Source organism: Falco naumanni, chromosome 4 (assembly GCF_017639655.2).
Source record: "Falco naumanni isolate bFalNau1 chromosome 4, bFalNau1.pat, whole genome shotgun sequence".
Lineage (NCBI taxonomy): Eukaryota > Metazoa > Chordata > Aves > Falconiformes > Falconidae > Falco > Falco naumanni.
The window spans coordinates 59,222,354-59,250,175 of NC_054057.1; the positions used below are offsets into that span (position 1 = coordinate 59,222,354).

Genomic DNA, 27,822 nt, shown 5'->3' on the forward strand with positions numbered 1-27,822 from the left:
TCCAGCAGATCCCTTCTGGACCTGTTTTTTCATGTCATACAGCACCAGAAAAAGATTCTCTTTTCTCTTCCACCCACCCAGTTTCTTCCTTGCCCTCTGGCTTTTCTGTATCCTTACACTGAGTCCTGTTGCTGCTGTTTATAATGACCTTTCTGCCTGAGCACCTCTCGGTTGATACCAGAGCAGCCCGCTCCCAGCTTTTCCCTGAGAACTGTCCTGCAGCAGGGTGCATTCCCATTGCAGTGACCCTCCAGAGTTTTTTCCCCTCTCTGGTTCACTGGGATCTGTATTCTTTAGCAATGGGGTTTGATGAATGGTTTGAAGGACACATAAACTGCAATAAACAATTGCCTGGTGTCTGCTGGCACAGATAACTGCTCGTGCTAATTGGCAGAGGAGCCAAGAACCCAATGAGCCATGGAGTTTGAACTAACCTCTTACCCCTGCGGGAGTTTGCACTGGGTCGTGACTGAGGCACAACTGCAGAAAGCTACGTGAGAAGTGTTTGCTTCAACCATCCATCCAGAAACACTTCTGGGTAGTAATACAAGACTTTGTCCTGCAGAATCTACAGCTCCTGGAAGCCAGTGTGCTTGCAGGCAGATCCATGGCTACCACTACTGTATGTGTTTCCCCCCATCAGAGGATTTTCATGTTAAATGCCAGCTCAGGGTGAATGGCTGGGTGATACACAAGGGTGATAAAAAGATGTGGAACAAATTATCTCCACTACACTAGGCTGAGCATACCCCTTGCAAAATCTGTACCCATCCTGACCCAGAATTTCAGACAACCTTTTAGGTCATGGGGAAAAAACACTACATGAAATGCAATCAAAATGCCTCTCCTAATATTCATCTGTTTGCAGAAATAGCTGTAAAATCTCTTGGGTTTGTGTGGGTGTGGTTGGGTTAGGTTGGCTTGAGTTAAGTTAAATAATTGATTTGCTTGTGCTTTGAACTTGGAAGATAAGGTTTTGACTTGGGAGGTGTGGGTACTAGTCCATCTAGCCAGGGCCTGATACACAATTTATTGAAGGTTTTGTGTATAATGGCGAGATGTGGCCTTGAGGTCCTTCAGTCTGAGGAGTTATTTGAACACAGTTCAATTTACTGCATGCTCTCACCACTGTTTTAGAAGAGGACAAACCCAAGGAATAACAGGGTTTTATTAGAAGAGAAAGTACTGTGCTTATTTCCTTTAAGAAAAAACGGATAAAGGCTTCCGCTTTCCAGAACACAATCGATGCTATAAAATCCAAATGAACAAAGACATCTCACAGCATTTCTGATGAAGGGACCAGATTCCTGAATCTGGTATTACCTGTTGCAGTGAGAAGATTTAAAATTCTGTTCTATGCACCAGCCACACAAAACTATTTTAAGCTTTCCAACAACAAATGCATCAATTCTCCTCCAATTAACTACAAACTCCACTACATGTATGTGTATATGTAATTTTAAAAAAAGTTCATAGGCTGTGCTGCAACAGCATTTTTACTTCATTTTGCATACTGTGGTCAACCTCAGTTACAGTATTAACTCTATGCCATTTTAAACTCAAATTATTTTGAGTTTAACATGAACACCCTGAAAAATTAAGTGTGTTGGGCATTTTTGGGCCACAGAGCCTGAGAATGCAGCAGTAAGCATTTCATGGCCAATGCAGCCAAAATACATGTGATGAGTATCACTGAGCCATCACGTGAGCCAGAACATGTGCCGTGCTCCAGGTGGTTGTTACAGAGGGATGTGTGGCACCCGTAGCCTCCTTGAACTCCTTGAAAAACCCACTCCTGGGGAAAAGAAGTCTTGTGGCTTGGGTGAAAAATTCAGCCTGTTTTCATGGGACAGAAACCCTGATTCAGCAAGCAAGGCTTGTTTTTGTAATTAAATGTAGCAGGCTTAAATGATAGCTTTCAGGAGCTGCACGAGGTGACGCAGGCCCTTTGTCCCGCACCAAGCATACTCAGCAGCAATAGCTTTACATGTCCCTTGTGTCTTCCCCTCTCAGCTGCCCAGATCAATTAGGCTTGTTCTTAGGCACAGTGGGGATCCCGTGGCTCATGCAGAGCATGGAGACTGCCCTTCCGAGAAGGCTGGCCCTCCGAAAGCCTGCTGTGGGATTTTCCAGTGGGAAACGAAGCACTGCAGGGACCTTGAATTTTCTAGAGGGGTAGAAACAGCAGAGTCTGATGGCCACAGCATGCACACAGCATATTGCCCAAGGTACCGACAGTCATTATAGACCAAAACCACTTTCTCTCTCTCTGTCAGGCCATTAGTCATAAAGAATGCCTGCTATTATTTGTAACTGAATCAACCTGTTGGCTTAAAGTGCTTAAAAATAGTCATATACTCAAGTGTGTTAAACAATATGGGCTTTAAGCACTTCAGACGTAGAGGTGAGCAGGCTAGGAGGGGGTCTGTGAAATCACCCACTCCAACTTCTTCAATAGCTATTCATTTTGATTCATCCAGAATATGTTCTGTCTCAGTAATCAGTCATTTCTGATGGAAAACTCAACTCGCCGCACGTGGTTTTATTGCATCCAGTGATTACACACACTGCATGAAAAACTGCACTACTTCCCAGCCCACGTTCACCTGCGTTCTTCTTCTTCTCAGGCTTTTTTTACTGCTAGGCGCAAGAGGCCTTCTTACAAGTTGTAGTTTTTCACATTAGTTTTCTTGAGCCTTGTGACCTTCTGTCTCTGCATTCCCACACTTTGTCCTCCCCTTTCCTTCTGCTGCTGGAGAACTCCCTGTGAAACACAGTAGCCAAAACAGCAAACCCAGTGGAAGGATTGAACTGAAGACTTCAGTTGTCATTTCAGTTGATTTTTTAATGTTTTTATGGATAGGTTTTGACATAGTTCCATTACTGTAGTATCTGGATAGCATAATGTGGAACCACTCACATTTCCAGCCCAGCTGAAGACAAAGAAGCCGAAAGTTTGATATAAACAAAGATCAGGTTTTACGGTTTGAATTCAGGCTGGCTTTTCCTGAGCTCTGCAAATTTGCCTTTGCTGAGGATTCAGCCAAGGGAGACTAGATCATTTATCTTTTTCTTTTTGCATTCCACTAAGACAATCAAATTCCAACAAAAAAATTCTTTGCAAAGGAGGGTGGGACTTTTAGGAATTGTGAATCTACACATATCTCATTTTCAGTGTGAAAAATTGGGTGTTTTCACATAAGCTTCCTTAGGCCAAATTAATGACCGCTACAGGCCCCTAAATGAACTTTATATGTGGAAGTTAAAGACAGAGACATTTTCTTTTCCAGCGCACCCCCATCTGAGGCTACTCATAACCATATTCTCTGCCTTGTGTGGGAGTGTCCTGATATGCAGGCTGTTGGAGAGATGGAGGAGTAGAAGCCTTTTTGTGCACTCTGTAAAAGTGAAATGAATATTAGAGACTCAGCCCTTCCACTGGGTTACATCCTCTGGGAAAGACATCTCTCACCTACGGAGAGGAGGGATGAGCTCTTCTTGGCAGCCCAGACCAGCATCTGCTGAACTCTGGCTGACTGGCTTAGGGGAAAGAGCCTGGCAGAAATCTGTCTGAAGACAATGTGAAACTTTCCCTTGACTTGAACGGGAACTCAATCAGTTCCCAAAATGTGTAAATACGTCAGCTGACACTTTTTCAGTAGCTCAGCCCATTCCTGCAGAATTGTACCCCATCCACTGCGTTCAATGGGACCATCCAGGTGCAGAGGTGCTGCCTGAGATGAGGAAGTGCTTTACAGTCTGTCTTGCCATGGAAAGGAGGCCCGATGTGAAATAAGGTTCACCTTGTTTTGTTCATCTGTGTAGAGTGAAGGGGACCCTCAATCTTCCCAACTAATAGGTAGCAGCCACATGAGGTTTGCATCCCAAGGAGCAGCACAAGAAGCAAAGGAAAAGTCAGTGCTCATGTGAAGTGTAAGTTTCTCAGTGTGCTCTTCCACTTGTGTCTGATCTGAACCACCTCACCCTGTCTACAAATTCCTGTGAAACCCAGCCAAGTGATTCCTGTTGGCTTCAGGAGATGGGTGTTGCAATGGACTGGATTCATTTCTTCTCTCTGAGCTTTTTGACAGCGTTTGGTTTCTACATAAGATTCTTCTGAAGATCTCTGTGATGTTGCTGTCACAACACAAACCTAACACATCCATCTCCTTGGTCTACATTTTTACCATGAGGTTAGATAAAGAGATTTGAATCTGTCAAACACCTTCTGTGGAATATGATCCCCATAGCTGCTGATATTTCCATATCTGTTGATCACTGCTACAATCTGATTTTTACAGCAAAACAAATGACAGAGGAGAAAAAAAAAAAAACAACAAAAAAAACCCAAAACAACAAACCCACAAACCTAGAGAAAGGTCCTGTAAGTGATAGAAAGAAGTGAAGAACAACCAAAAGAAAGCAGGGGGAAGGAATGGAGGCATTATATGCTTGCAAATTCTCTTTTAAATGTCATACTAACACTTCAAGTTTCACTTCACCAAAGGTATTGAGGCACTTCTAGAAAGGGCCGGAAAATGGAGACAAGACGGGAAGAGGAGACAAAGAGGCTACAGCTACATTCCTTAATTAGCAGAGGCCCTAACACTGAAAATTTCACCCAAAAGTAAAAAGTAAAAATAAATAAATAATGCCTCAACTATGCTTTCAAAAATCAGTGCCAGAGTTAAATTAAGGATTTAGCAGCAACTTTAGTGAATGAAGAGTGTGTGAAGTAACGAGAAGCTGTAAGTAGGAGGTTTGGAATGTTAACTGCCCATGGCCAGTAGTAGCCATGAGGACAGGAAATAGAATAACCATCCACCTCGACTGTTTTATGTTCTTGTGTGGATTTTGGAATTGTCCAGAGATACCCCATCCAGGAACATGTTAAATCATCATCTCTTCTAGAACAGAAGAGTTCTTTATCTGCCGAAGCCCTCACTGACATGTATGAAGTAGGCCTAAGTCATCTGTGTGCCATAGGAAGAGGGACGGAACGCAGGCGAGTTGCTGTGGAGCTGATGGCAACCAGTAACCTCCTTCTGTGTTGGTGAGACAGCAGTTTGTGGCTGCCCCACTGGAAGCCTTGGTTACTGCACTGTATCCTGCACAGGGACTCAACCACAGTTGGGGCTGGCAATAGCAAGTAAAGAATAAAAGGGATTGGGAAGAAGGGTTGTGGTATTGTGAGGTGAAGCTCTGCTGAATGGATGTGGGATGGGAAGGAAACATGGGCTTCAGGTCTGAGTTGAGGAAGAAAGAAACATGCAATGATGGAGAGTGAAGGAAACACTGAGTGTCAGAGAAGCTAAAGGTGAAACATCATCATTTTGGGGAAGAGAGGCAATGAATGGTAGTGGGGAATGAAGCTAGGCACTTTGATGCTGGAGGCGTGCGAGGCTAGGAAGTGAGGAAGGTTTGTGCCGCGGCATTGGGATTCTGCTTTAGAGAGATGGGATTTGCAGTAGAAGGTGGGAGAAGCAGAGGATGGGGCTGTATTTCAGCTATGAGTTGGTCAACGTGGGCATCCCTACACAGAAGAGAAACAGGATATTCACTGACTTGTAACACAACAGAATCAACAGCAACAGAGGAAGAGTGTGATGGGAGCGCTGGCTGGGCTCCCTCCCTGACAGCTGGCCACAGGTCAGGCCCACAAAGGATGGATGAAGTGATCCATTCCTCCAAGGAGAAATGTAGTGGAATTAAGTTGGGTTAATTAGCATGGATAATATACAGCTGTGGGCTGGCTTCATGGGCGGTGGGTTGGCTGATGTAGATAAGGTGCAGCTGTGGCTGGTTAAGCTAAGGGGTTGAGAGCCAATGAAGAGAGAGCAGCCGAGGAAGAAGCAGAGGGAGGAAGAAACAAGAGAGGAGAGAGTATGTGTTCTGGATGAGGCAAGATGAGGAGAAGGCAGCAGAGGGACTGTATGAAGAGTATGCTGGTATGAGATGGTAAATGACCTTGTTGCAGCTTGATAATTTGGAGAGGGTTGTGTCAGGGAAAGTATCAGATCTTGGGTTATGCCCCTTCTGCTCCTTGGACTGCTCATATCAGGCATCCCTTGAGAGGGCTGAGACTATGGACACCAACCTCTGACATAGTTTTACACATTTTTGCTTGGATGAGTTGTCTCCTTGTCTTCTCCTTTGCTCCTGAAAATAACCCAGGAGTGAAGACTGTGGAAGAGCTCTGGAGCAGGAACTTTCTTTGCGTAAGTGACTGTCGTGCTTGACACAGTGGTGCCCCAGTCACAGGCTAGCACCTTAGGGCAATGCAGTATTGCCCATAATGAGAGAAAATGTGATAAGTGTGAGGAAGGGCTGTATTATCACCTTCTCCCTCTAGTTTCTGACTTGTGGTTGACTTCCCTTATCAATGAGGATGTGTTCAGAAGCGCCATTATTTTGTGGCTGATGAGCAATAAATAGGGACAGTTACCCCATTTACCAAGATAATTCTATTTTTACATCTCAACTCAACTCTGAGTCATCTGACGCAGAGGCTACACCAGCTAGAGCTAATCACCACCTTGGAAATACTCACAAGGCTGCCCCCAGTATTTGAACGAGCATGCCTAAGAGGCAAAATAGAAAGGCCACGTCCCTCAAAGACTGACAGTTACATAAACCCTGTTAAAATCAGTGGAAGAGAAATGCTTAAATAGCCTTGAGGATCACAGTCATAGGGCTTTAGCTTGCTTCTTACGTGAGGAAAAGCAGACACAATTGCCTGAATTCAACAGGTAGCATTGTATTTGAAGAAGCCTGCATGGGAAGTGGGCAAGGTCTAAAGCGCAGTCATGTGGACCACATGTTTTTTGTTGGTGTAAACTGGTACAGCTCCATTTACTTTAATACAGTTCTGCAAGCACAAGGTCTGACCCTGCTGTGCTTTACTGTGTTGCAAGCACATAAAATAGAGGTTGTCTCATCTAACTTCCATATTAGCAGAGACAAACTTTTAGATTTGCCTTGCCAGTTTCAACTGGTTTTCAGCTGGCATTGAAGAGGTGGAAAAGCAAAGAGAGGCCAAGATTATCTCATGGGACTTTGGGATCCATGTAGGTTGAGCTATTGCTAGAGAAATTACACTTTAGCCAGAAAAGTAATACTCTATCCAGGTTCAGTAGTGGCCCAGCTTTAGTGCAAGTGGAAGTGGTGGCATGGGAGAGATGAAAATTGAGCCAAATAGCTTCTTCCTAATGTCTCCATCCTTCCATAGCCTTGATGGGAGCAGGCAAGACTTAACTTGCTGAAGCAGTATGTGTGTGCATGTGTATGGCTGTACGGCACAGCTCATCAGTTTAGAAATAGCGTTTCTGCTTTATGAAAGCAGTAACAAATCAACAAGCTCAGACACAAATCCAGGTTATAATGGCTTAATAAATTGCCCAGTGACAGCTGACATGGAGTAAGTATTGCAGCGTGTGCTCTTAGGCAATGATGGGCGCATGAAAATGTAATGTATTATGACCTAGAGGAAAGCAGGTTAAGATGAATGGAATTAATTTGTTATTGCCAAGGCTTAAGAACACTCTTGCATAATGTTTCTGGGGCACCAGTGATGCAGAGCAGCATGTTAACAGGGAAAATGTGTGTTTGAGGCCTCTTATCCCTGTGCCTGAGATAGATGGTGACCATGAATGCAGTTACATTGATCGATCTGCCGTACTTTTTATAGGGTTGACTTACAGTTGAAGCCACTAAGGACAGCAGGAGCTGAAGTGTCCATCATCAAGACATGAATTTATTTTTTTCATGAAGTTTTTTTTTTTTTTTTTGTAATTCCTGATAGATGAGAAATTGCTTTAAGTGAGGCTTTGGACTTGACAACTTAGGCCCTCACAACCTGAAGGCTGTATGCCTCAAACATAAGCCACTTTGGATCAAGACGGCATGTTAAGTATCTCTTTAGTCAAATTCCTTTATTCATAGTTAGTGTGAAGTCAATACCCAAAATTTCCATGCATCTTCCAAGAAAATTTTCAGACCCGTCCACTAGTGTAGCAGTTTATCATTTGAGGTTACTTGCATTTGTCAGACTCCAGGATAGGAAGGGAAGGAAGGAGTCAAAGCCACCCAACTGATTTAGGAGGAGATTTCTTGTTTGAAGGGACCTCAGTTCCCTTCATGTTTGAACATAAACCTTGTGGGACTTTTTTATTGCTAACCTGTTTGAATCTAGTCTACAACTGCATTAGAGTGAGGGAAGAAATAAAAGTGATGGCTTTTTGCCAGGCAGTCTGGTTTGTTTGGCTTTAATTTGTTGTTTCTTTCATTACACAAAAGGTTGAGTGTGGTACAGGTAAATTAACACTTTTTGTTTTCCTTTTCCCTGTTTGTTGGGGGTTTTTTGGTGGTTTTTTTTTTTTGCTCAGCAAATTGGTTTGACCTAAAGGCTCATTTCTGGAGGAACAGAATCACCCACTAAGAAGCTGGTTTGTTTCTGTCAACAATTTCCATTGACATCATGCTGAATTTCTGCAAATTTGGCAATGACAAAGCCCGTGCTGACTTCAACAGGGCATCGTGCTCCCCTGTTGAAGTCAGCAGGGGCTTTGCCATTGGCCTCTGTAGGGTCAAACCTAAAGCCAGATTGTCTCTGCAGAGGACTAGGCACAGTAGTAGAAGGCTGAGATAATGAATTGATACTCACGATTTTCAGCTTGCCAAGCCAACATCTGGATATGTCTTTTCTGCTGCAGTTTCTCTTGCAGGAGTGTGGATGTGGCAAGCTTTTCCACTCTCCTGTCAAAGCCAACTTATTGAACAGATGATATGTAAAAGCCAATAGCCTTGAGCATAGGAATGAGACAAGAAATAGTCTGAGGCTATAAATACACAACATTATATCTTAGCCACCTCTTCCAGAGAAGTCCAAGCCAGGATCAACAGTCACTACTGAAAAACCACCTCTCTTTTCTCTGAAAGTGACTTGTAAGAGGTTGCTCTAGCCTGTAGTAGCAACAAATCCCCTGCTTGAGTGGGCAAGAGAAGTTTTCTTTTTGTTTCCAGTAAAGAATTCTGGCTAAGACAACATCTTTCTAGCCTGTTGAATACCTTCACCTTTCCTTTCTTAACAGAGGCAGTAATACCCACGCCAGGACAGTATTTCCACTCCTCCCATCAACATTTTTTTTCTTTCAGAAAGTAACCAACCTTATAAGAAATAAGTCTTATTCCTTATAAGTCTTAAGAAAGACATTGGGGTGCTGGTGCACATCCAAAGAAGAGCAACAAAGACAGTGAAGTGTCTAGAGAACAAATCTTGTGAGGAGCAACTGAGGGAACTGCGGGGGTTCAGCCTTGAGAGAAGGGGGCTCAGGGGAGACCTTCTCACTCTGCAGCTGCCTGACAGGGGGGGATCAGTCTCTGCTCCCAGGTAACAAGCAATAGGACAAGAAGAAACGGCCTCTAGTTGCTCCAGCAGAAGTTTAGATTGGATATTAGGAAAATAAATTTCACTGAAAGGGCTGTCAAGCACTGGAACAACTTTCCAGGGAAGTGGTGGAGTCACCATCCCTGGAGATTTTTAAACGACATGTAGACGTGGCACTTACTTAGGGTCATGGTTTAGTGGTGAACTTGGTAGCATCAGGTTAACAGTTGGACTGGATGATCTTAAAGGTCTTTTCCAACCTAAATGATTTGATGATTCTATAAAATAACATAAAAGTTAAAAGCTGAGAGAAATACTCCATGAAAAACAACAACATATATTTGGAACCTAGAGTCTCTCCTGACATCTCTCTGCAACATGCACAGAAATTAATGGACAATGCATAGTTGTCAACAGTGCTGTACAATATTTAGCTTATAAATTGATTGGGAATTTGTCAGTTGTATGAATTCCAGTCCATGATAGCAAGATGGGGAATTAATCATACCGTGTAATCTTACAAGCAGAGCAATTATTTGGTTATTGCATCATCATTAGAAATTACATTATACTTTAAGGTGGGCATCTCAACAAAAGAACTGGGGTGAGATTCAGTCTGGTTTAGGCATGTGGCATGGGAATCAGTTCAAGTCTGAGACTCCTAAATTTAGTCATGAGTATGAGATTGCTGTCAAAAATGGCACTGTAGTTACAGAGATGTAGGATTAGGCCAGGGCCTGTTCTTGGAGACCTTAATTTCATCATCCCCAAAGCAGGCAGTGCTTCTCAGTGCTACCCCATCTTCCAAGTGTGCCCCAGCACCAGGATCATGACTGGGATCTATTAAAAGCTTTTAAATAAGATCAAGGAAGCCTCTTGACCAGGCTGGGGAGAAGAGCAGCTGTTGCTGTGGGCAAGTACAGCATGAGTCACTCAGCAGCTAACCCTTCAGATAGGGCATGTCTTCTGGGCCACGTAAAAGAAAAGTGCTGGATAAATCTGTCACTGAGAAAATGAGTTTTCATCTGTCTTCTGTTGAAGAGGCCTGCAGAAATCTCTGTGTAAATCTCTTCCTCCTGCATCAGTGGTGGTAGCCCAGGTAAAAGCACCTAAGTAGTTTAAAGGAAATTTTTAGACCTCCAGGTTTCATGATTGATTGAGGCAAATCTGAGCCCACACTTTTGCCAAAAGCACTGGGGATGGGCTAAAGGCACTGTCCCAACTTTGTAAATAAGCCATAGCTTCAATGCAGCCATCCAGAAAGGATTACCCAATGTTCAATCCCCAAATCAAATCCATGTTTGAAGAGCATGTGGTTGAGATGCAGCAAAACTGCTCCCTTCAACCTCATGTCTCGCCTGTGAGCTGCTGAATTAGGGCCAGACACTTACAGAAAGAGACCATAAAAGAGCTCGGTAGACCCGATGGAGCTGGGTACGCTCACACCTGCAAATCCCCACTGGTGCAGACACACCAAGGCTTGGGGCAAAAGAAAGGAGGTCTGCCAATGTCACACAGCCGTATGCACACAATAGCAGGGAGAAACAAGGAGTGTGGGTGTGCCATGGGGAAGGTGCTGCTGCATCCTCAGCCCTTGTCAGCTCAGCTCTGCATGACCTTCCCTCCTTGGGAGATAGCTGCCTGCTCTACCTCCACCTTCCGCCATCACCACCCTGCAGCAAGTCTCTGCTTAGTCCATCTGCCTCACAGGAGGAAGCTGATGTGTGTATAAATTGATTAGCGGGAGCCATTGAGTGCCCCCAGTGTAACATACTGGTGGGTGCAAGGGGAGGGCCAAATTGATTTTGAGTGATCAGTGGGGACAAGTCCCTCTCCAAAACATGTGGTGTTGAGAAAACACTTTCCTTGCTTCTCGTTTTAACCAATGTTTCATAGCAACTGTTCCCAGCAGACGAGGGGAGTGGGGAGGAGGGAAGTGTGAGCTTGTCACTGGTGCAAATCAATTATTGCTCTGAATTCAACATACTGCATGTCCAGGGCACCAGGGACGAGCTGCTAACCAGCAAGGGCTAGATGCTCCTGCTCTTGCTCCAGTAAGTGCAGGGTATTACCTGAGCAGACTCATGGAAGGCAAGGCGGCTATTGCCAAATCAACATCTCGGGGATGCCGAGACAGTGTGGATGTGTGTGATGACGGTCCACTGCAGCAGGACCTGGATGCATCACATGGTGGGGCAATGGCCAGGGCAGACATACTTCTTTGGGCGGCTGATTTCTACCTTCAGGTGTTTTGCAGTGGGTTTGGCTGCTAAGTGTCAAGAGAGAAATTTCCCATTTTTTTGTTTTTATAAGATGACTGTTTCCATTACCTGTGCTGCAGTGAAATCTTTGCGCAGCAAGTTACTGTGTTTAATTATTCATTTCCTGAAGAAAAACAATCCTCCTTCCCTTCTCAAATCTCTCCCCTTCCAATGCAATCAATTCAGTCCATGCTTATTAGGGTTTACCCTGCATCTCCTTCTTATCCATTATTTTAAAAATACGTATCCCAGGCCTCCTTCTCCTGAGTATTCACAATTCTTTGTGGACTTGGCTTTCTTCAAACCTCTGTCTCAAACTCCTTCAGTTTTTGCAGTATCTACCAGGCCATGGAGTGATTGCAGTTGGACTTTGCTTTCAAGGGCTAAATAACACAGATATTTTAGTTTAGTTTAATTTAATTTAATTTGTTTTATTTTATTTTATTTTTAGTCCTGGGGAATCAGTTTGTTCAAGTCAGAGGCTTCATTTTTTGGGGTTTAGGGAGCCAGGTAATACTTGCAGGCAGCCCCATTGAGAATGCAGGGGGGACCATGATGCCCAAGTCACTCAGAGTGTCATTCCTCGAGATGCTGACCTCAGTGCCAAAAACAGCCTATGAAATTCCCACCCGTTCTTATTTACTCTCCAGTGCAGCTCACTTACATCGTGCTGAACCACATGTTTGTTGGCTGCAGCACAAGCCAGTCACTGATCTGGTCTCAGTTCAAAGTAGCGCCTTTTTGGAGAGTTTTTCTGAACCAGCACAATGGTTTGCTTCACAGTTCAGCCCCATGAACCCACGCCTGGCAGAGCAGAGAGGCAGGTGCCTGCACATCAGGGCAGGACCTTCTGGCATCCCCTCTGCCACTAAGCCAGCTCCTCACAGGTGTACATCGAAAACCTACAGAGAGCAGCACCGTGCTGGTGAGGATCATGCTCCAGCGTATCGGTTTGTCACTGCTCAGCAGGGTTCCAAGCTTGAGCTCCAGGCTCACACAATCAAACAGCATCCAGAGCTGAGCTGGCTCTCTCAAGGATGCGCACTGCGCTCTCCATGCAGGGGTTATTGTGTGTCAAGCATGTCTACCCCAAGCAAGCTTGGTAGGGCCTTTAGCTTTTTGCTGTAGAGCTCATTCCATAAGGGCTTCAGATGCTGCAAAAAGTAATCCCAGAGACACATGCAGAGCAAGGTTTGTTGGTCATTCAGCGTGTTTGCTATGGAAGCATGCTGCAGTTCACTACTGTCCGTTTCTTCTCTTCCAGGTAGGCTGCAAAGCCATGATGGTTTTCTTCCAGTACTGCGTCATGGCCAACTTCTTCTGGCTCTTGGTGGAGGGGTTGTATCTTCACACCCTGTTGGTCATCTCCTTCTTTTCAGAGAGGAAGTACTTTTGGTGGTACATCTTGATTGGCTGGGGTACGCATCTTCTCAAAACTGAATGCCAAGAGGTGGTCCTGACAGGCATTTTTAACAGCAATTTAATCCACAAACCTGGGGGTCAGATGGGGCAGAGATGTAGTACACAGGTTACCTCGCTGCCAAGAATTGTTAGGGCAACCAGGAGCAAGATCAAGTGATGGCCAGAGGTGTTTAACAGCATTCGCCTAAATCTTCAAAGGTATTTAAGAACTTCATTTGTGCTAGGTTAATTGATAGCTGAGCACTTCAGTGTCATTAAAGACTGTGGTCCTGAAACTCGTCACCTTTATAGTCACTTAGTCTTTTGATCCTGACTGGGGTCCCAAATTTGATACCATGCATTGACCTTAAATTGTAAGGATGGATCCCAGCAAAGCAGCACTCCTGGACAGAACCAAACACTGCAGTCCATCCCTCTCTCCTTGTCTTACTGAATTCAGGCCAGCTAGCTATCCTGAGACCCCATCACCTGTGTGCTAATGTTGATAACCTTCTGCTTACTGTATTCATGATTTCTCCAGTGTTAATGTGAATCTAGTTCCAAACACACAGATAAAACAAAATAAAGTGAGAAAATGCCAAGGAAGACAGAATTAAACTGTTCAAAAAGTAACTCAGAGCTGAACTGCTAACTTAGGCAAATTAATCCTACCAGATCAACCTCTCCTCTTTCTCCAAAAAGGAAAGGGAAATCTCTTTTCCCCTTTAAGCCATTTAGCTAAAGATTTATGCTTAAGTAAGCAAAATGGCTTTCATTGCACGCTCTTGATAGCTGAAACTGAGAAATAATTAGAGCGGGGAAGAATCTTGAAAAGAAAAGAAAAAATAAAATTGTGTCACATACAGGGGTATGCCTGGACTCAGGATCTGATCCGTTAGCTGTAGAGTAACTTCCATTGAAAGTGACAGGAGTTATGCCTGGTTTCACACTGCAGAGAGACAATTCTCCGTGCTGTAAGATGATGTTAGCAGGCCTGGTTTCAGATGCAGTTAATCAGGTCAGACCTTCTTTAAACCTGCCTTGTGCATAGGTACCCTTTCCTTCAGCACAGTAGAGCTGGGAGAATTTAAAGAAAATGTGTGAAGCCAATTATTTTAAATCAGAGGAAATCTCTTGCACTTGTATTCTGAGGTTGCTTAGGTGAGGAAGGGCAATCCAAGAAAATTACAGGTGCTTGAAGGATCTTTTGGCCTTTCAGTCATCCATCATTTTCAAGAGCGTCAGTGATGGACCTGGAATGGATGATGCAAGAATTAATAATTTGGATGTACTTATTACAGTTCTTACTCATTTTATTACCATAGCACTCAGAAATCACAGGTAATCAACAACATGCAATGCTATGACTAATGCCAAACAAAGCGATGTGGTTCTCACAGTATTTCCAGTCTAAATCTAATAAAAGACAAGAGACACCAGAAGGATGCAACAAGACCGCTCTAGTCAGGCAGAAGATCATGGTGTGAGGAGCAGAGGCAGGTTCATCTGGCCAGCTACAGACTCCTTTATAGTCAGTGGAGACTCAGGCAATACAGACAGCCAAGGGTGTCCCAGGGCATATTTCTTGTCCCAAAGCAAACATCTGAAGTAGCTCAGATGACCTGTCTGTTAGAAGTACATATTTCTCGTCGTTGATGCTAAAGTGAGCCTGTGGTGACAGGCTTGGATACAGGTGTCCACATTGTAGATGTCTCAGGTGATTCCTATTCTTTGCATTTCACCGTCAGAAGTTTGGGTGGGTTTTTTTGTAGGCACTGCAACAGGGAGGTAAATTGGCTGGGGAGCAGTTACAGGAAACTCACCTTACATGGCCAGCGGGAGAGAAGGGCAACATGTTGCTTGTTTGGCCATTGAAAACATGAAGCATTTTCCCACTCTCGAGGGAAGGCGTGACCCCAGTCACTTAGGAGAGATGGGGGCAGGGGGAGAGCAGTTCTGGAAATACTGATAATGATTTCTGACAGTAACACCATCTCTTCTCTTGTCAGGTGCCCCCTCTGTGTTCATCACTGCTTGGACTATTGTCAGGATTTACTTTTTCGATGTTGGGTAAGCCTGTGGACTCAGTTATCTTTCCTTTATAATTCCTCCTTCCTTTCTTTCCAAGGAAGGCCCAGTTTTAGCGGCCCAGTTTTAGCAGCCCAGTCATCCCACCCTAACCCCAACAGCAGGTGGAGCAGAGCTTTTCCCCCACCACCAGGAACCGGGAAGGACTCCAAGGTCTCCCTGAGGACAAACAGTTTATGTCAGCTTAGCCAACCACCCACCTTCTTTGTTTCTCAGTCCCTTGATCAGGATACTTGCAGAGAATTTTTGCACAGACCCTGATGGTCACATTTGGCCTGGTGGTCCTGTGCATAACAAAGATGCCAGCTGAGCAGCAACCCCGTGCTCAGCATGGAGCTTTGCATCCTGCAGAATTGACCCTAAATATGCTTATGCAGCAGATACTTAATAAACACATCCATTGTTCACTCTCCCCTCCCACAGGAAAAGTTTAAAACTTTTTTTTTCCCCCCACCCCCCCCCCCCCCAGGCAGATCTTAGGATCTGTTCTTCATCCTCTTTAACATGGCAGCAGCCTTTGATATTTTATATAAGAAGCAGTTAGAATACAGCTAAGGAAATGAAGCAGATACCAGAGCTATCCAAGGATATATGCAAGTAAATAGGATCTGATCTTGCAGTCCTCCCTCATGCTTTTATTGAAGCAGTCAAACTATAGTAATTGGAAAGGCTTTTATGAGAAAACACTCCAGAGAGTTACAGAATCAGGTGCTTATTATGTACTCACTGTGCTTGCCCTCGCTTCTTGCATTTGCAGCATATGGTTAACTCCATTTTCTCCCCATGCATTTTCCCTCTCCAAATGTGTCCTGATTTGTCCTTATTTCAGTAAGAGAAGCAGCTCATATTTCTCATTGCATTTTTGATTTATAGCTATGCTAACACGTTTCCTGAGGGCTACTGACTTCTTTTATGGTTTCACTCTATCTGCATAAAACTGACCTTATTTACCCTGGTTAATAAACAGCCTCTACGATGAGATAGAGACCAAAGGATTTAACCAGTCTGGATACCAATTCTTCTTACTATATATTCCCACTCAGCTCCAGCAATTCTTAATAGAAATACAGACTTCATTGCATTTTCTGGAGGCTTTAAAGCTCCACATTTTTGTGCCAAGTAAAACAAAGTATGAATTTACAGGATATGCTAACAACTAACATAGATATTTTTTTTGTATACTAAAATTGCCTACAGAGAAAAATGACAGGAAATTAATCCAGATTAAATAAAGCCTAATTATGTAAAATTGTTTAAACAACATAAAGCCTCTATTTAAACGTTCTAACTCCAAATTAAAGTGACCTTCATTCAGACTGCCTGAATTTATTTTAAAAATGAAGTGCACTCGACATAATTAGGGCCACTTTAATTCTAAATGAAAGGGCAGCATGCATCTGACTAAGTATAAGCATCTGTATGTGAGCAATTCGCTCTAGTCTCCTTTTATAGCTAGTGGAGATTTAGGCAGTGCAGTCTGTGGAGTGCGAGTCTTTTCATCCTAAAGTTGATGCCTAAAATAGGTCTCGGGAACTGTGCCCTAAAAGTGCCTCTCTTCATCTGCTGTTACCTGTGCCGTCAACATTTTGAATCAGATGAGCTGAATCCGGGTGAAATTGTCTACAGTAGGTTCCAGTAATCTATTTCTAATGTGAATGAAGACCAATTTTTATTAATGCTCTCCTAAAAATATACCTTCTATCACCTGGCTCTTGTGAGATCTGCAGATAAATGTGTCCCAAGCAATATTAGTCATTTCCACGTCATTCCTATCCTGCCATTTCCTTGTTGGCTTTAAGATAGAGTTCCAGATGACCTAGGTGAGTGGTGTGGTTGGCAGGCAATGCTGAGGTCAGGGTGAAATCAATCACACCCTGGAGCCCATGGACCTTTCTGACTAGATCCATAGCTCAGGTGTAGTTAGCTAGATTTAGTCAGACTAATCCCACCATAGGCTGTCATCTGTTTCAGAGCGGCATGGCTGGTCTTGTTTCTGACAGTGCCAGTTGCTCTGTGCTTAACAAAACCCCCATCCGTGGTGGTGGATAGCACTGGAGGCCTCACAAATCTGTGACTTTGGCAGCATTTCCTTGTCACAGACCTCAGCGCAGGGGAAATTAAGCAAATCACCATCCTCCCCTGCATTCATCCAGACATATCCTCCAGCCCATTCCATTACCAAGGGGAAAAGAGCTCACAGCATTATGTCAGGGGCCACCGCGACCTACCCATGCTCAAAGCCACTGCACAGCAAGTCTTTAGCCTTTCCCAGTTCACGGACACCAGGTTTAGTCCTCTCCACATAGCACAGCTATCTTCAGCATCTAGGGAAACCAAGTACCTGAGAAGGTTGCATAGCTGCTTGCTTGCTTTGCTTATGTTTTAAGTCTGGTTTTGTTTCTTTTTAGGTGCTGGGAGGAAATAGTGGAATCCCCATTCTGGTGGATCATTAAAACTCCTATTTTGGTGTCTATTTTGGTAAAGTATCAGCACATTCTGCTGGCTGCAAAGCCATCTTTAATACTAAGTTGGGGGGAGGGGAGGGGTGTTGAGAAGTGTTCTGTAAATGTCCATGGAAAATGCACTGACAGGTAAAATCCCACTGTATATTAAATGTCTGTCTTAGGATAAGGAAGTTCACCTTCCAGATAAGCATCTTTACCTTTTAGCATTGATCATGGGAAGAGTTTGAGTGACTAGGCAACCAAGGTGGAGCTCATTTGATTGAACTTTGACCACCTGCTTCTCATTTAGTCATTCTGGGCACTCCGGTGCAGTAGCTATGGGTGTGTGTAGCCAGAGGAGGTTGAGGAATGTGGTTAGAGATCCAGGAAGGGCTCATCTTGTCTAATGAATCAGTGAATGTCTAAATTAGATCAGATGAATGCTGCCACGGATGGTTTTGCTTCTTTGAGTTGACCATATGCAGAGCCCAGGATGACTTGTTCAGAGGTAGCTGTCAGCACTAAAGTAAAATGGGATTAGTGCTACCATAATTTTTTACCTAAATAAAAAGAGGTTAGATTAATTCCCACAGATATTTGCTTCTTGTTATAGCATCCAGTTCAAGTTGGATTCCAGTTATGTGTTTTTAAAGTAAGTTCTTGAGAAGCTTGGCTAATTTCCAGATAAACCAACAGAAGTAGTTAACTGCTTACTTCTCTGGATATGATCAATTCGGACTACAGAAACCATGACACTTCCGAGGAACTTGTGAGTCCTTCCATCCTTTTTGAATATTACATGTTTCCTCTGTCAGATATCCAGGAAAAACTTAAAACTAAATGAACTTGAGTTAAACTTCACTTCGAGTTTTCTTAAATGAAGCAAGTATGTGGGAAGGGAAGAAAAATAAATGCAACAGAAATCAAACCAAATATATCTCTTTTAAAAAGAAATCTTTTCTTAGACATACATTCTTCTTATTCCACGTATATTATGACCTTTACAGGAAGACTTTTTGTTCTGTAGCAGTTGTCATACAGGGATTCCAAACTGAAACCGTTTGAATAATTACGTCTTACTCTGTTCACCTCACTGAAAAGCAATACCATACTTGGATGACACATCTCGAAATATTTATATCATCATAGAAAGGTATAGCTATTATTTTCGGTTTCCCGAGAAAACCTTTTGGTCAAGAAATATACCCTATTCTCCTTGAATCAATGAGCCTGTATTTTCTTGTGGCCGATAAATCATTTGCTCATTGCCAAACAAAACTTACCCAGCAATTTCTGATTTTCCTTCTGCAGATGTCATATAAATCTGTCACAAAGGAAGGGCATGATCACTGCTATCTCATGAGCAGCAGGTTTCTTCAGGGAGGAATGCAACATTTTCTCCATACCCGTGGGAATAAAGCATAGATCTCAATGGAGGGAAGAAATACATGTATAAGATATATAAGATATTTAGCACTGGGAACAGATCCAGAGCATAATCAAAGGATTATACTTGGTTGAAAAATAAACTAAACAACTTCTCCAGTGGCCTGATAGCCGTATCTTCTACCTTGCAGTGCTAAGGCTGTACTAAGCCTGTAAGTCACACCCCACCTGACTCACCACTGCCCTGGGTCCTTCATTGCTCTTGACCACTACGAGCCAACACACTCAGTATTTACTGCTCCAGTCTTCAGTGCTTCAGCTTCTGTGCTATCAATGCTCATTAGAGTAATTGCCCTATAAAATACTGTTTTGGACTGATGAATTTTACTTGCCACCAAATCAGACACAAAACATTTTTATAAGCAAACACTTACAAATAGAAACTATGATAATTGGCATGGGCTGGATAAAAAGTGATTAAGCAACGCACCATAACCAAGAACTACAATTAATTTCCAGTCATTCACTGCCTTTGAAAAAGGAGTGTCTAATTGAGAGATGTGCTTCAGTCTATTTTATTCACCTTTTGTTGAGATAAATGTAAGAATTGCTGGAGGAAGTTTTACAACCTCTTTTTGCAGGAGATCAGATTGGCTGGTTAACACGATCCCTTCCAGCCACTGAGTCTCTAGAAATCAGAACCACTTGCACACTCACTAACCATGAAAGGATAAAGAAAGATTGTGTGCCAAATTAATACTAAACAGAGTCCATAGAAGTCTGTCATCGCTTTTCTATCATATACGTTGCATGAATAGCAGCATGATGTGATGGGTAGGACCTTAAAAGCAAGTAGATCCGCATTCAGTTCACGCCATCTGCTACATACCGTTAGGAAACTGCCATTCCTAGCTCTGCACCTTTGCTATTAAATAGGATTAACATTGCTTGAGGATGTTGGTGGAGCACTTTGGGATTTTTTGCGTGAAAATCACCATCTCAAATCTAGGTCCTAGCTAGACTCCTCTGGCCTAATGTCCTGGGAGAGAATGTTTTCTGCTGTGTGGGTGAGGTGTATCCCTTGCTGTACGAGGTCTCCAGCTTCTCTCCGGAGAAGACATGCCCAACAGCATTGAGCAGAGGCCCGCTTGAGTGGATACTGCTTTGTGCTTTGTTTTGGTTTCCGTGGCGCACCGCCTCAGCCTTTGACATGCTCAGCAGCCGGTCCCATGCCACCGTCTCCCGAGGGCTTTGACGTCCGTCGCTCCGCTAACTTCCAAGGCTCTTTTCCCACCCTGTCGTCGGCACTCCCCCACGCAGCAGGACGTCGTGCATAGCTGTGCTCTATGGGTTTGACATCATCATACTTGGGATGTATGACACGAAGTCCCAAGCAGGCTGATGTCAGGCCCAAGATGGCTGCCATCCTGTGTCGGTTTACTATGTGCTCCCAGAGCGGGGTTCTCTGCTCATGGCTTTTTAACAACAGCTTGCTCCATGGCAAAACTACTGCAGTGAAAGGAATTCTCCTCTAATGATGGGCTCTTTTCACTGGAGAAAAATACTAATTTTTTCTTTCTCTCTCTTGTTTCCTTTCTGTCCATCCCAACAGGTGAACTTCATCCTCTTCATTTGCATCATCCGTATCTTAGTCCAGAAGTTGCATTCCCCAGATGTTGGACACAATGAAACCAGCCAATATTCGTAAGTCCCAGACTACTTCAACCTTATCATACAGATTTTGGGAAACCTGTTCGGCTGTTAATTCTTTATTGCTTCCGTCTGCACTGATCAGAATCAAGGATTTGTTAGTTGATTAGAGCTGATCAGAAATCAGGGAATGGGGCTTTTGCTAAAAGCTGGGCATGTTTTATGGCAGTTTGAACAGACAGGTGAGAAGGCTTTCTCCTGGGATTAACAATGAAGTGAGAGCAACAGTAACGATCATGAAACAAAGTTGGTTTTGGCTTTGGATATTCAAAATTTCTCAGATTCTGAAGGCAGAGGGACCCTGATGGAGATCAAAGAGTAGCTGTCTGCAGTATACAGGCCTTTGTTTTTTTCTGAACTAGTTACTCTCCGCTCTCTTTTTCAAAGAAAGAGAGTTCTGGAAATTTAGTACATTCAGTAGAATCTATGGCAATTTTTCCTTACCCATAAGCAGACCCCTCAACTAGATTGGAATGATTCAGCACACTTCTCTGTTGAGAAGTAGCACTGTCGCGGAAGTTTTGCTTGACATAATGCTTTTATTCCATGGAATAAGGTTGACCTTAACGGGGCTTTTTATAATTAACAACATGCAAGTGTGATCAGTATCCATCTCAGTGGCCAAGGCTGGTCTTAGCTGCAGTATTTTAAAAGTACAAGAAATCTATCTGTCTGCATGGATTTATTCTGGCTTCAATGCAAGTAAAAGAAAAGTTCAGACCAGCTTATTTTTCATTCTTGCCACTGTCCTGGCTCAGCATTTCAACTATCCTGGATATTATTAAATGTTTCCTAGAAAAGAACTGAAAAGAAAACAGCCCAGTGTCTACGTGGTCACTGCTCATAAATCTTTGTCTTTGGAAGGAGCTGGGCACTTAGGTGCCCTTAAGAATCTGAGCTCAGTTCATCTTTCTGCAAGATGGAAGACAGTATCAATATGGTCCTTAAATACTGACCAGCCATGACACTGAGTCTTTCTCTCTAAGGATGGTAAATTCTGCATTTCATCCACCTCGAGAGATTCTCAGATTTATGAAATGAAATTCCAGTATTTGACCTTAAGTTCTCCCTGCAGCAGCCAAAGCCAATTACCTTTTTCTGTCATCACAACACATCAACATCACCAGACTCCGTGCTTTGTATCACTTCCCTTTATGTATTTCCAATTGGGCATTGTATCTTTGTACCCCCAGGATTGCAACAGTTTTGGCCAGGTACATAGATTAAATCAGCATATTGAAATATGTTCCAGTACGAAGCAGCAGCCCGGAGCATTTGGCTCCCATTCATCTCAGTAGAAATTCTGCCAACACGTATTGGAAGGGTTATGCCCAGATTACCTCAGAGGTCACGCTGATCTTTGGGTTCAGGGTTTTTTTACTTCACATTTTCCAATGAAGCGGGAGCTGCCAGGAAAACTCTCTTTGCCTTGTAAACAAACACAGCACAGCCGGGCAGTAAGTAACACAAACTTCCCCGCACTGGCCTGCCAAACAGGAGGTACTGCTGAAGTATGAATGATCTTCACATCTACAGTTCCTCACCTTCCATCTCCACCTGGAAAAAGATCTCATGTCCATTAGGGCATGAATCAGGTGCAGCTGGCCACCAGCCAGAGTCTCTGGGGCATCGGGGAGTCTCTGTTGACTGTATTGACTGCACTGGGACATGAGACACCACACTTGCCTACGGAAAGGAATATTGAGTGTCCCAGCCTGAAGGATGGATCCCATCAAGGGGACTTCTCAGTGTGGTCCTAAGTTTTTAACATTTAGACCATTCTCTGTAGAGACACTGCGGGTCCAGACCCTTTTATAAATGCCATTAGGTATCTGTTCTGCAATTGTAGGTACCTGGATCCTTTTACGTGCCATTCTCTTATTACCTGAAATACAGCTGCTAGCTCCAGGGGGTTTGCCTGCAGGACCTAAGAGATCTTAGCAAAACACTGCTGCTAATGATGTGTGTGCGCTCCTCCTGCCAAATCTCAGATAAATGTGTTTTAAACTAACAGCATCAGGGATGTCACATTTGCATTTCTCCCTCATCTTATTTATTTTGTATTGTTTATTTATAAAAAAATAACATGTTGACATGTTGACAGTATTGTTCAATTCCAACTGGTTTCAGTTTAGCTGCAGGCTGGAAGTTCAGGTGCGCTGCTGACTCACTCATTAGTGCCACAGACAGTGAACTGGGCTTTAATGTATTGCAAACTGTGAAAACAAGTCTCCCAAAACAGTTTTCTGGAAATGACAGAGACAAGCGCAAGAGCGGGACAACAATATTTCAGGCCAATAGAAGTTGTTTTCTGCAGCAGAAATCTTGAGCACAATTCACCTCTTTCTATTCTGTACGTGTTCGTAGATCAATATTATCGTCAAAGTTTTCTGAGTAACTTTTCCATCATGTGTTCAAGGAGCATGACTCTTACCCGCTCCCAAGGAGAGGAGCAGGTTCGGTGCAGGCTGGTGGTGCTGTGTTATCACTAAATTGTTCCTGTTCGCATGTCTGTGTGTCAGAGAGAGCAGTTCTAAGAAATGCACCCTGTGCAGGGAGTGCACATAATGATTTTTTTGAGAAGCCGTGACTCCCAGCAGGTACCTTATCCAGCTTTGGTCAATCTCCCAAGCAGTTCTGCCTCCTGTACCTTCCTGGGAGAAATTACACCATGGCTGGGGAAGATGATTTTCCTCGTTGCAGTCTTTAGGGGAGGGAGACTTTTAAATATCACAGCGCCCTTGCCTTGAAGCCAAACTGAGATCTAAAACATCAGTCGATATTCTGGGGAAGCTCAGTGCTGGGAACCAGAGACTGGTTTGGGGTGTTGTGCAGACTGGAGGAAGGGGCTCCTAAGGTTGGCTTTTATGCTCTTTTCATTGCCACAGCCTAGCTAGGAGGAAAAATGCTATAACTGAGGCCCCAGTGTTGCCTGCATTGATAAGATAAAAATTTCTAACCCACTGGGGGTTGCAAACAGTGTCCCTATGGATATGGTACACAAAGGTAGCATCATATCAATCTCCTCTAGGTTGACTGTTCCTGAAACACTGGGGAGAGAGGAGAGATCTCTGCGAAGCCAGGGCTGATATTCACTGAAGTGCAATCTGCTTAGAAAATGAGTTGCTTTCTCGTATGGCAAGAGCTGGTGGGATTAGGGCTGAGTCATATTAATGTGGGTCACACTGGCCAGAGCTGCTTCTAAGAGCAAGGAACATGGTACCCTGATGGTCGCCAGTGACAGTGGCAGTCCTCTGGCAGAGCAAGCCACCTAAGAGGATGCAGATTTTGGATCTACTCCCTATGAGCAGGGATGTGCCTGCTAGTGAGGGGTGTGGTGGGAAAGGCAAATTCCTGGAAAATTTCTCAGCTTCCTACAGGCACTCATTTTGCCTGGAATGAGCTGCCCCCAGCTGCCTTTCAGCCAGCAGGTATTCCCTGGGGAACCACAGCCTCCAACCACAGCCTTAATGTCAAGCTGCCTTTGGGCCAGGACCAGGCAAAGCTAGAAGGGTCTGCTGGGAGATACGGTGATGAGCATCATCTGCATAAAGCTGGCACGTCAGCCTTCCCAGTGGGCTTGTGCAGATGGCAAATAAATGAAGATGATCTGAGGGGACTGAGCCTAATGAGACTTTGGAGGTGAAGGGCTTGCAGATGGGATTCCCAACATCCCAGCCCTAGCTTCAGTTCCTCCAGAAGCCTCTGAAAGAAGGTGATACAGGAGGATGTGAGTGACCCGGGGAGCCAAAACCCCCATAAGCATCCTTAGGCCCTTGGTTTCATTTTCTTTCCTTAAGCTATATTTTAATAATGATTATATTTAATAAATTATCTTTTCTTCCTAATTAGACCTCTGATTACCCAGCCTAATGCCGTTGAGCACTAATACTGTTCATCTCCCTCCTTTGGAGATGTTCATTGTGCAATAGCCTGTCATTATTCTGAGCTAAACATACCATTTTTCTCCCAGAAGCTGTAATTTTCAGAAATCCCAAGCAAACAAAGACAGTGCCAGATGATGATTTAGCTTGTAGAAATGAAAAAAAGATCTCTGGTGGGAGGGGAAGAAGAGGGAAAGGAGAAAGAAATGCCTCCATTGAAGTTACTAGGAATAAAGATGTCACATTTTATGTTGTCACCACATCTGAAAACACCAGCCATCTGCAGTCTGCGGGCCAAGGAGAAGTGATCTAGAGCTGATCAGTCTGCCTTAGCTGGAGGCACATATATATCTATGAGAGCTGTTAACAAGGAGGAAAGCAAGCCTGTGGAAATGCTCCCAGCGTGGTCCTGGGTTGGTTTGAACTGCCTTACAGTGCCTGTGACCTGCTGAGAGTCCACTTCCAGATGTCACTGCAGCCCAGCCCAGGCCATCAGAGGGATCCTGGGGAGGTTAGGCTGTGAGGGGCTATCTCAGCACCCTCCGTTTCACTGTACCAGACACTCCTTCCCTCTGGGCAAGGGCAGCCTCCCGATGGACCCTGTCTCCGGCCTCACTGGAGGCTGCTGTTGAAAGGCTGGCTGTTCCCAGGACCTCGGGGTAAGTGGCCCGTATCAGGTCTCCTAAGGGTAAACAAAGGCACTTAACATGCATGATACTGGCTACACCATCGTGATCCAGGCAATCAGCAAATATGTACTGCAGCAAATTAAAGTTGCACAGGGCTCAGCTGCAGGATTTCTCATCGGCTTACCCTTTAGCTCCTCTTCCCTCTCCCCTTATGACTCATGTTTGTCTTTCCGACAGGAGGCTGGCCAAGTCCACCTTGCTGCTGATCCCTCTCTTTGGCATTCACTACATCATGTTTGCTTTCTTCCCTGACAATTTCAAAGCAGAAGTTAAGCTGGTCTTTGAGCTCGTGGTTGGGTCGTTCCAGGTAAGTCACCAGTCAGTCATCGGGTCTGTCGGCAGGGAGAAGTGTAACAAGCTTGATGAGGGAATAAGCAAACACATGGGCTGGGTTTTTCCTGGATTTACCCAATACTGCTCTTACACCTTGGGGGAAAAAGCTACTCACTCCAGCTTGGTCAGGGTGGAAGATAATGTTATATTTTGCCTCCTGGAATTCGAGAAGGAGATTCTGTCTCCTCATTTTAGGCACCTGAATAGAAAATGTACCTCTACAAGTTATTCGCTCTGGCTTTTATTATACTTAAGGGAGAAACATGAGCACCTCAGTTCAGTTTATGTATTACTGACATGGTGTAAGATGAGATAAATCACCCTTGGGAGGAGTGTCTTTCTGTCCATTAACAGGAACCTAGTCTGTCTTCAGCCAGTTGACTGGCATGAACTTTCTCCTCTGTTAATAAGTCCAGGTCCTGCCTGTAGATCCTGCTCAAGCAGGATTCCAGTTCATTGGCATAGGAGGCAGGTTCCCCATGAGGATGGATAATAGGGCAGTCCTCACATTAATCTGTAGGAAGCCCTGATAAAGTGCTTCTTAGACCCTCCCATACGCTTCACTTCAGTCAGTTCCAGTGCTGGGCTGCTAACCTTGGCCCTGCTGTTGCATGAAAAGAAGCAGTTATTTATGTATTTCATCCCATTGCATCCATCCGTTAATCAGCTCTAGCCACTTTGTGTTCTCACAGCCTGCCAACAGGACCTGTGTGTCACCACGTCCCATGCACGTGTCAGTAGCATGCTTTGTTCAGTGGTGAATGAGTTAATGTCCCTGCCTAAACCATGTCACTTCACATCTGGCATCTCTCCTGTGAGAAATAAATGGGTCTGTGCTCACTGCCTCTCTTTAATGTTTGCAGCCATAAGGGCTAGGGAGAAGTTTGGTTTATTTTTTTTCAGTGGAAGCTTTGATTCTCAAAAACAAGGTGTCACTGCAGGGGAGGTGGGAAAGGAACAATTTAGCCCTGTACCCAAGATCATTCTGACCTTGATGATGTACTGGTGAGCATGCTTAGATCTCCCCAGTTTCAGCTGACAAGACCAAGCAGGAAAGCTGGGTCTGGTATCTCATCCAGATGCCTCTGACACCCCGGGGTAAGTGACCAAGTGCCCCGTTTATTGCCGAGCTGACTGCTGATGGCTTTAAACACCAGCCTGGAGCAATCTTTGAACTCACACCCATACATCTGCTGCCAGGTACCTTAACCAGTCTTCTCCGGCTCCTTTTATAGGGAAAATGCAATCAAGTGGTTTCAAAGGAGCATCTTAGCAGTCCCCCAGCAGTGTACCCTTTCTCCAAGGCTGCAGTGAGTTTGAGAGGTGCTAAAAGCCTGTTCTCTCCTTTCCCCTAGGGATTTGTGGTGGCTGTTCTGTACTGTTTTCTCAATGGGGAGGTAAGATCGACAGTGTTGTTTGGTTGATGTTTGCAGCTAAGGCAAATTGAATGCTTGTGGAGAATGTTTGAGAAGTATCCCATTCCTGACGTTACCATACTGGGGGGGGGGAAGAATCCAAGTCTAATCGCTCACTCCAGAAATACAATCATTTGCCTTCCAGTTTCCAGCATAATTAATAAATATATTAGGACTTCCATGCACACTGTAGTATTGCTGCTGCTGAGTCCATCCTTTACTCATAAGACAGAATCAGCAGGACTACCATATGACCTTGTATAAATCTTGATCCAAAAGAACCACCTTCAGCAGGGAAGGATAAAGCCCGTCTTCTAAGCCCTACTCATGCTTAGCGCCTCAATGAATCCCCTACACAATCAGGCCCACTGCCAAGATGGAGGCTCGTTAGTGCAGTGATATTTTTGTACCATGCTCCATCTGCCCATAAGAAATTCAGCAGAGACTGATTAAACCTATATCACAAAGGCTAGCAGGTAGGTGTGAGCAGCTAAAAACTTGGAGCTGCTGTCAGCTGGAGTACTTTCAGCTCAATAAACTGAGCACGGGCAAGAAAGAAGCAGCTGTGATTTGGGCTTGTGTTCCAGCTTCCTAGGGAGAGGAAGAGTGTCTGGAATCACAATTTGCTCTCTTACAGCTCTGATGCTGCTTTCAGCCACGGTGATGCCATGCGTACATCACACAGCGGCATGCAGGGCGGAGAGCCCAGCTCCGGCAGAGACCTTTGCCACTAAGCCTGCACAGAGCCAGGCAGTACCACACAAACTTATTAATGATCCAAAACTGATATATTTTTTGTATTGACATGACTTGTTAGGCACAGACC

The 27,822-nt window shown here is 44.2% G+C and overlaps 1 protein-coding gene across 2 annotated transcripts in view; it reads left to right on the forward strand.

Annotated features, from left to right (window-relative positions):
* The window catches only part of LOC121088038 (vasoactive intestinal polypeptide receptor), a 116,084-nt gene that overhangs the window by 81,767 nt on the left and 6,495 nt on the right, over positions 1 to 27,822 (forward strand). For both annotated transcript variants that reach the window (XM_040593664.1, XM_040593665.1), the window contains exons 7-12: positions 12,911 to 13,064; positions 15,057 to 15,117; positions 17,544 to 17,613; positions 20,578 to 20,669; positions 25,426 to 25,555; positions 26,937 to 26,978. In XM_040593664.1, coding sequence (XP_040449598.1) covers positions 12,911 to 13,064; positions 15,057 to 15,117; positions 17,544 to 17,613; positions 20,578 to 20,669; positions 25,426 to 25,555; positions 26,937 to 26,978 — 549 coding nt within the window. The remainder of the gene's footprint in view (positions 1 to 12,910; positions 13,065 to 15,056; positions 15,118 to 17,543; positions 17,614 to 20,577; positions 20,670 to 25,425; positions 25,556 to 26,936; positions 26,979 to 27,822) is intronic.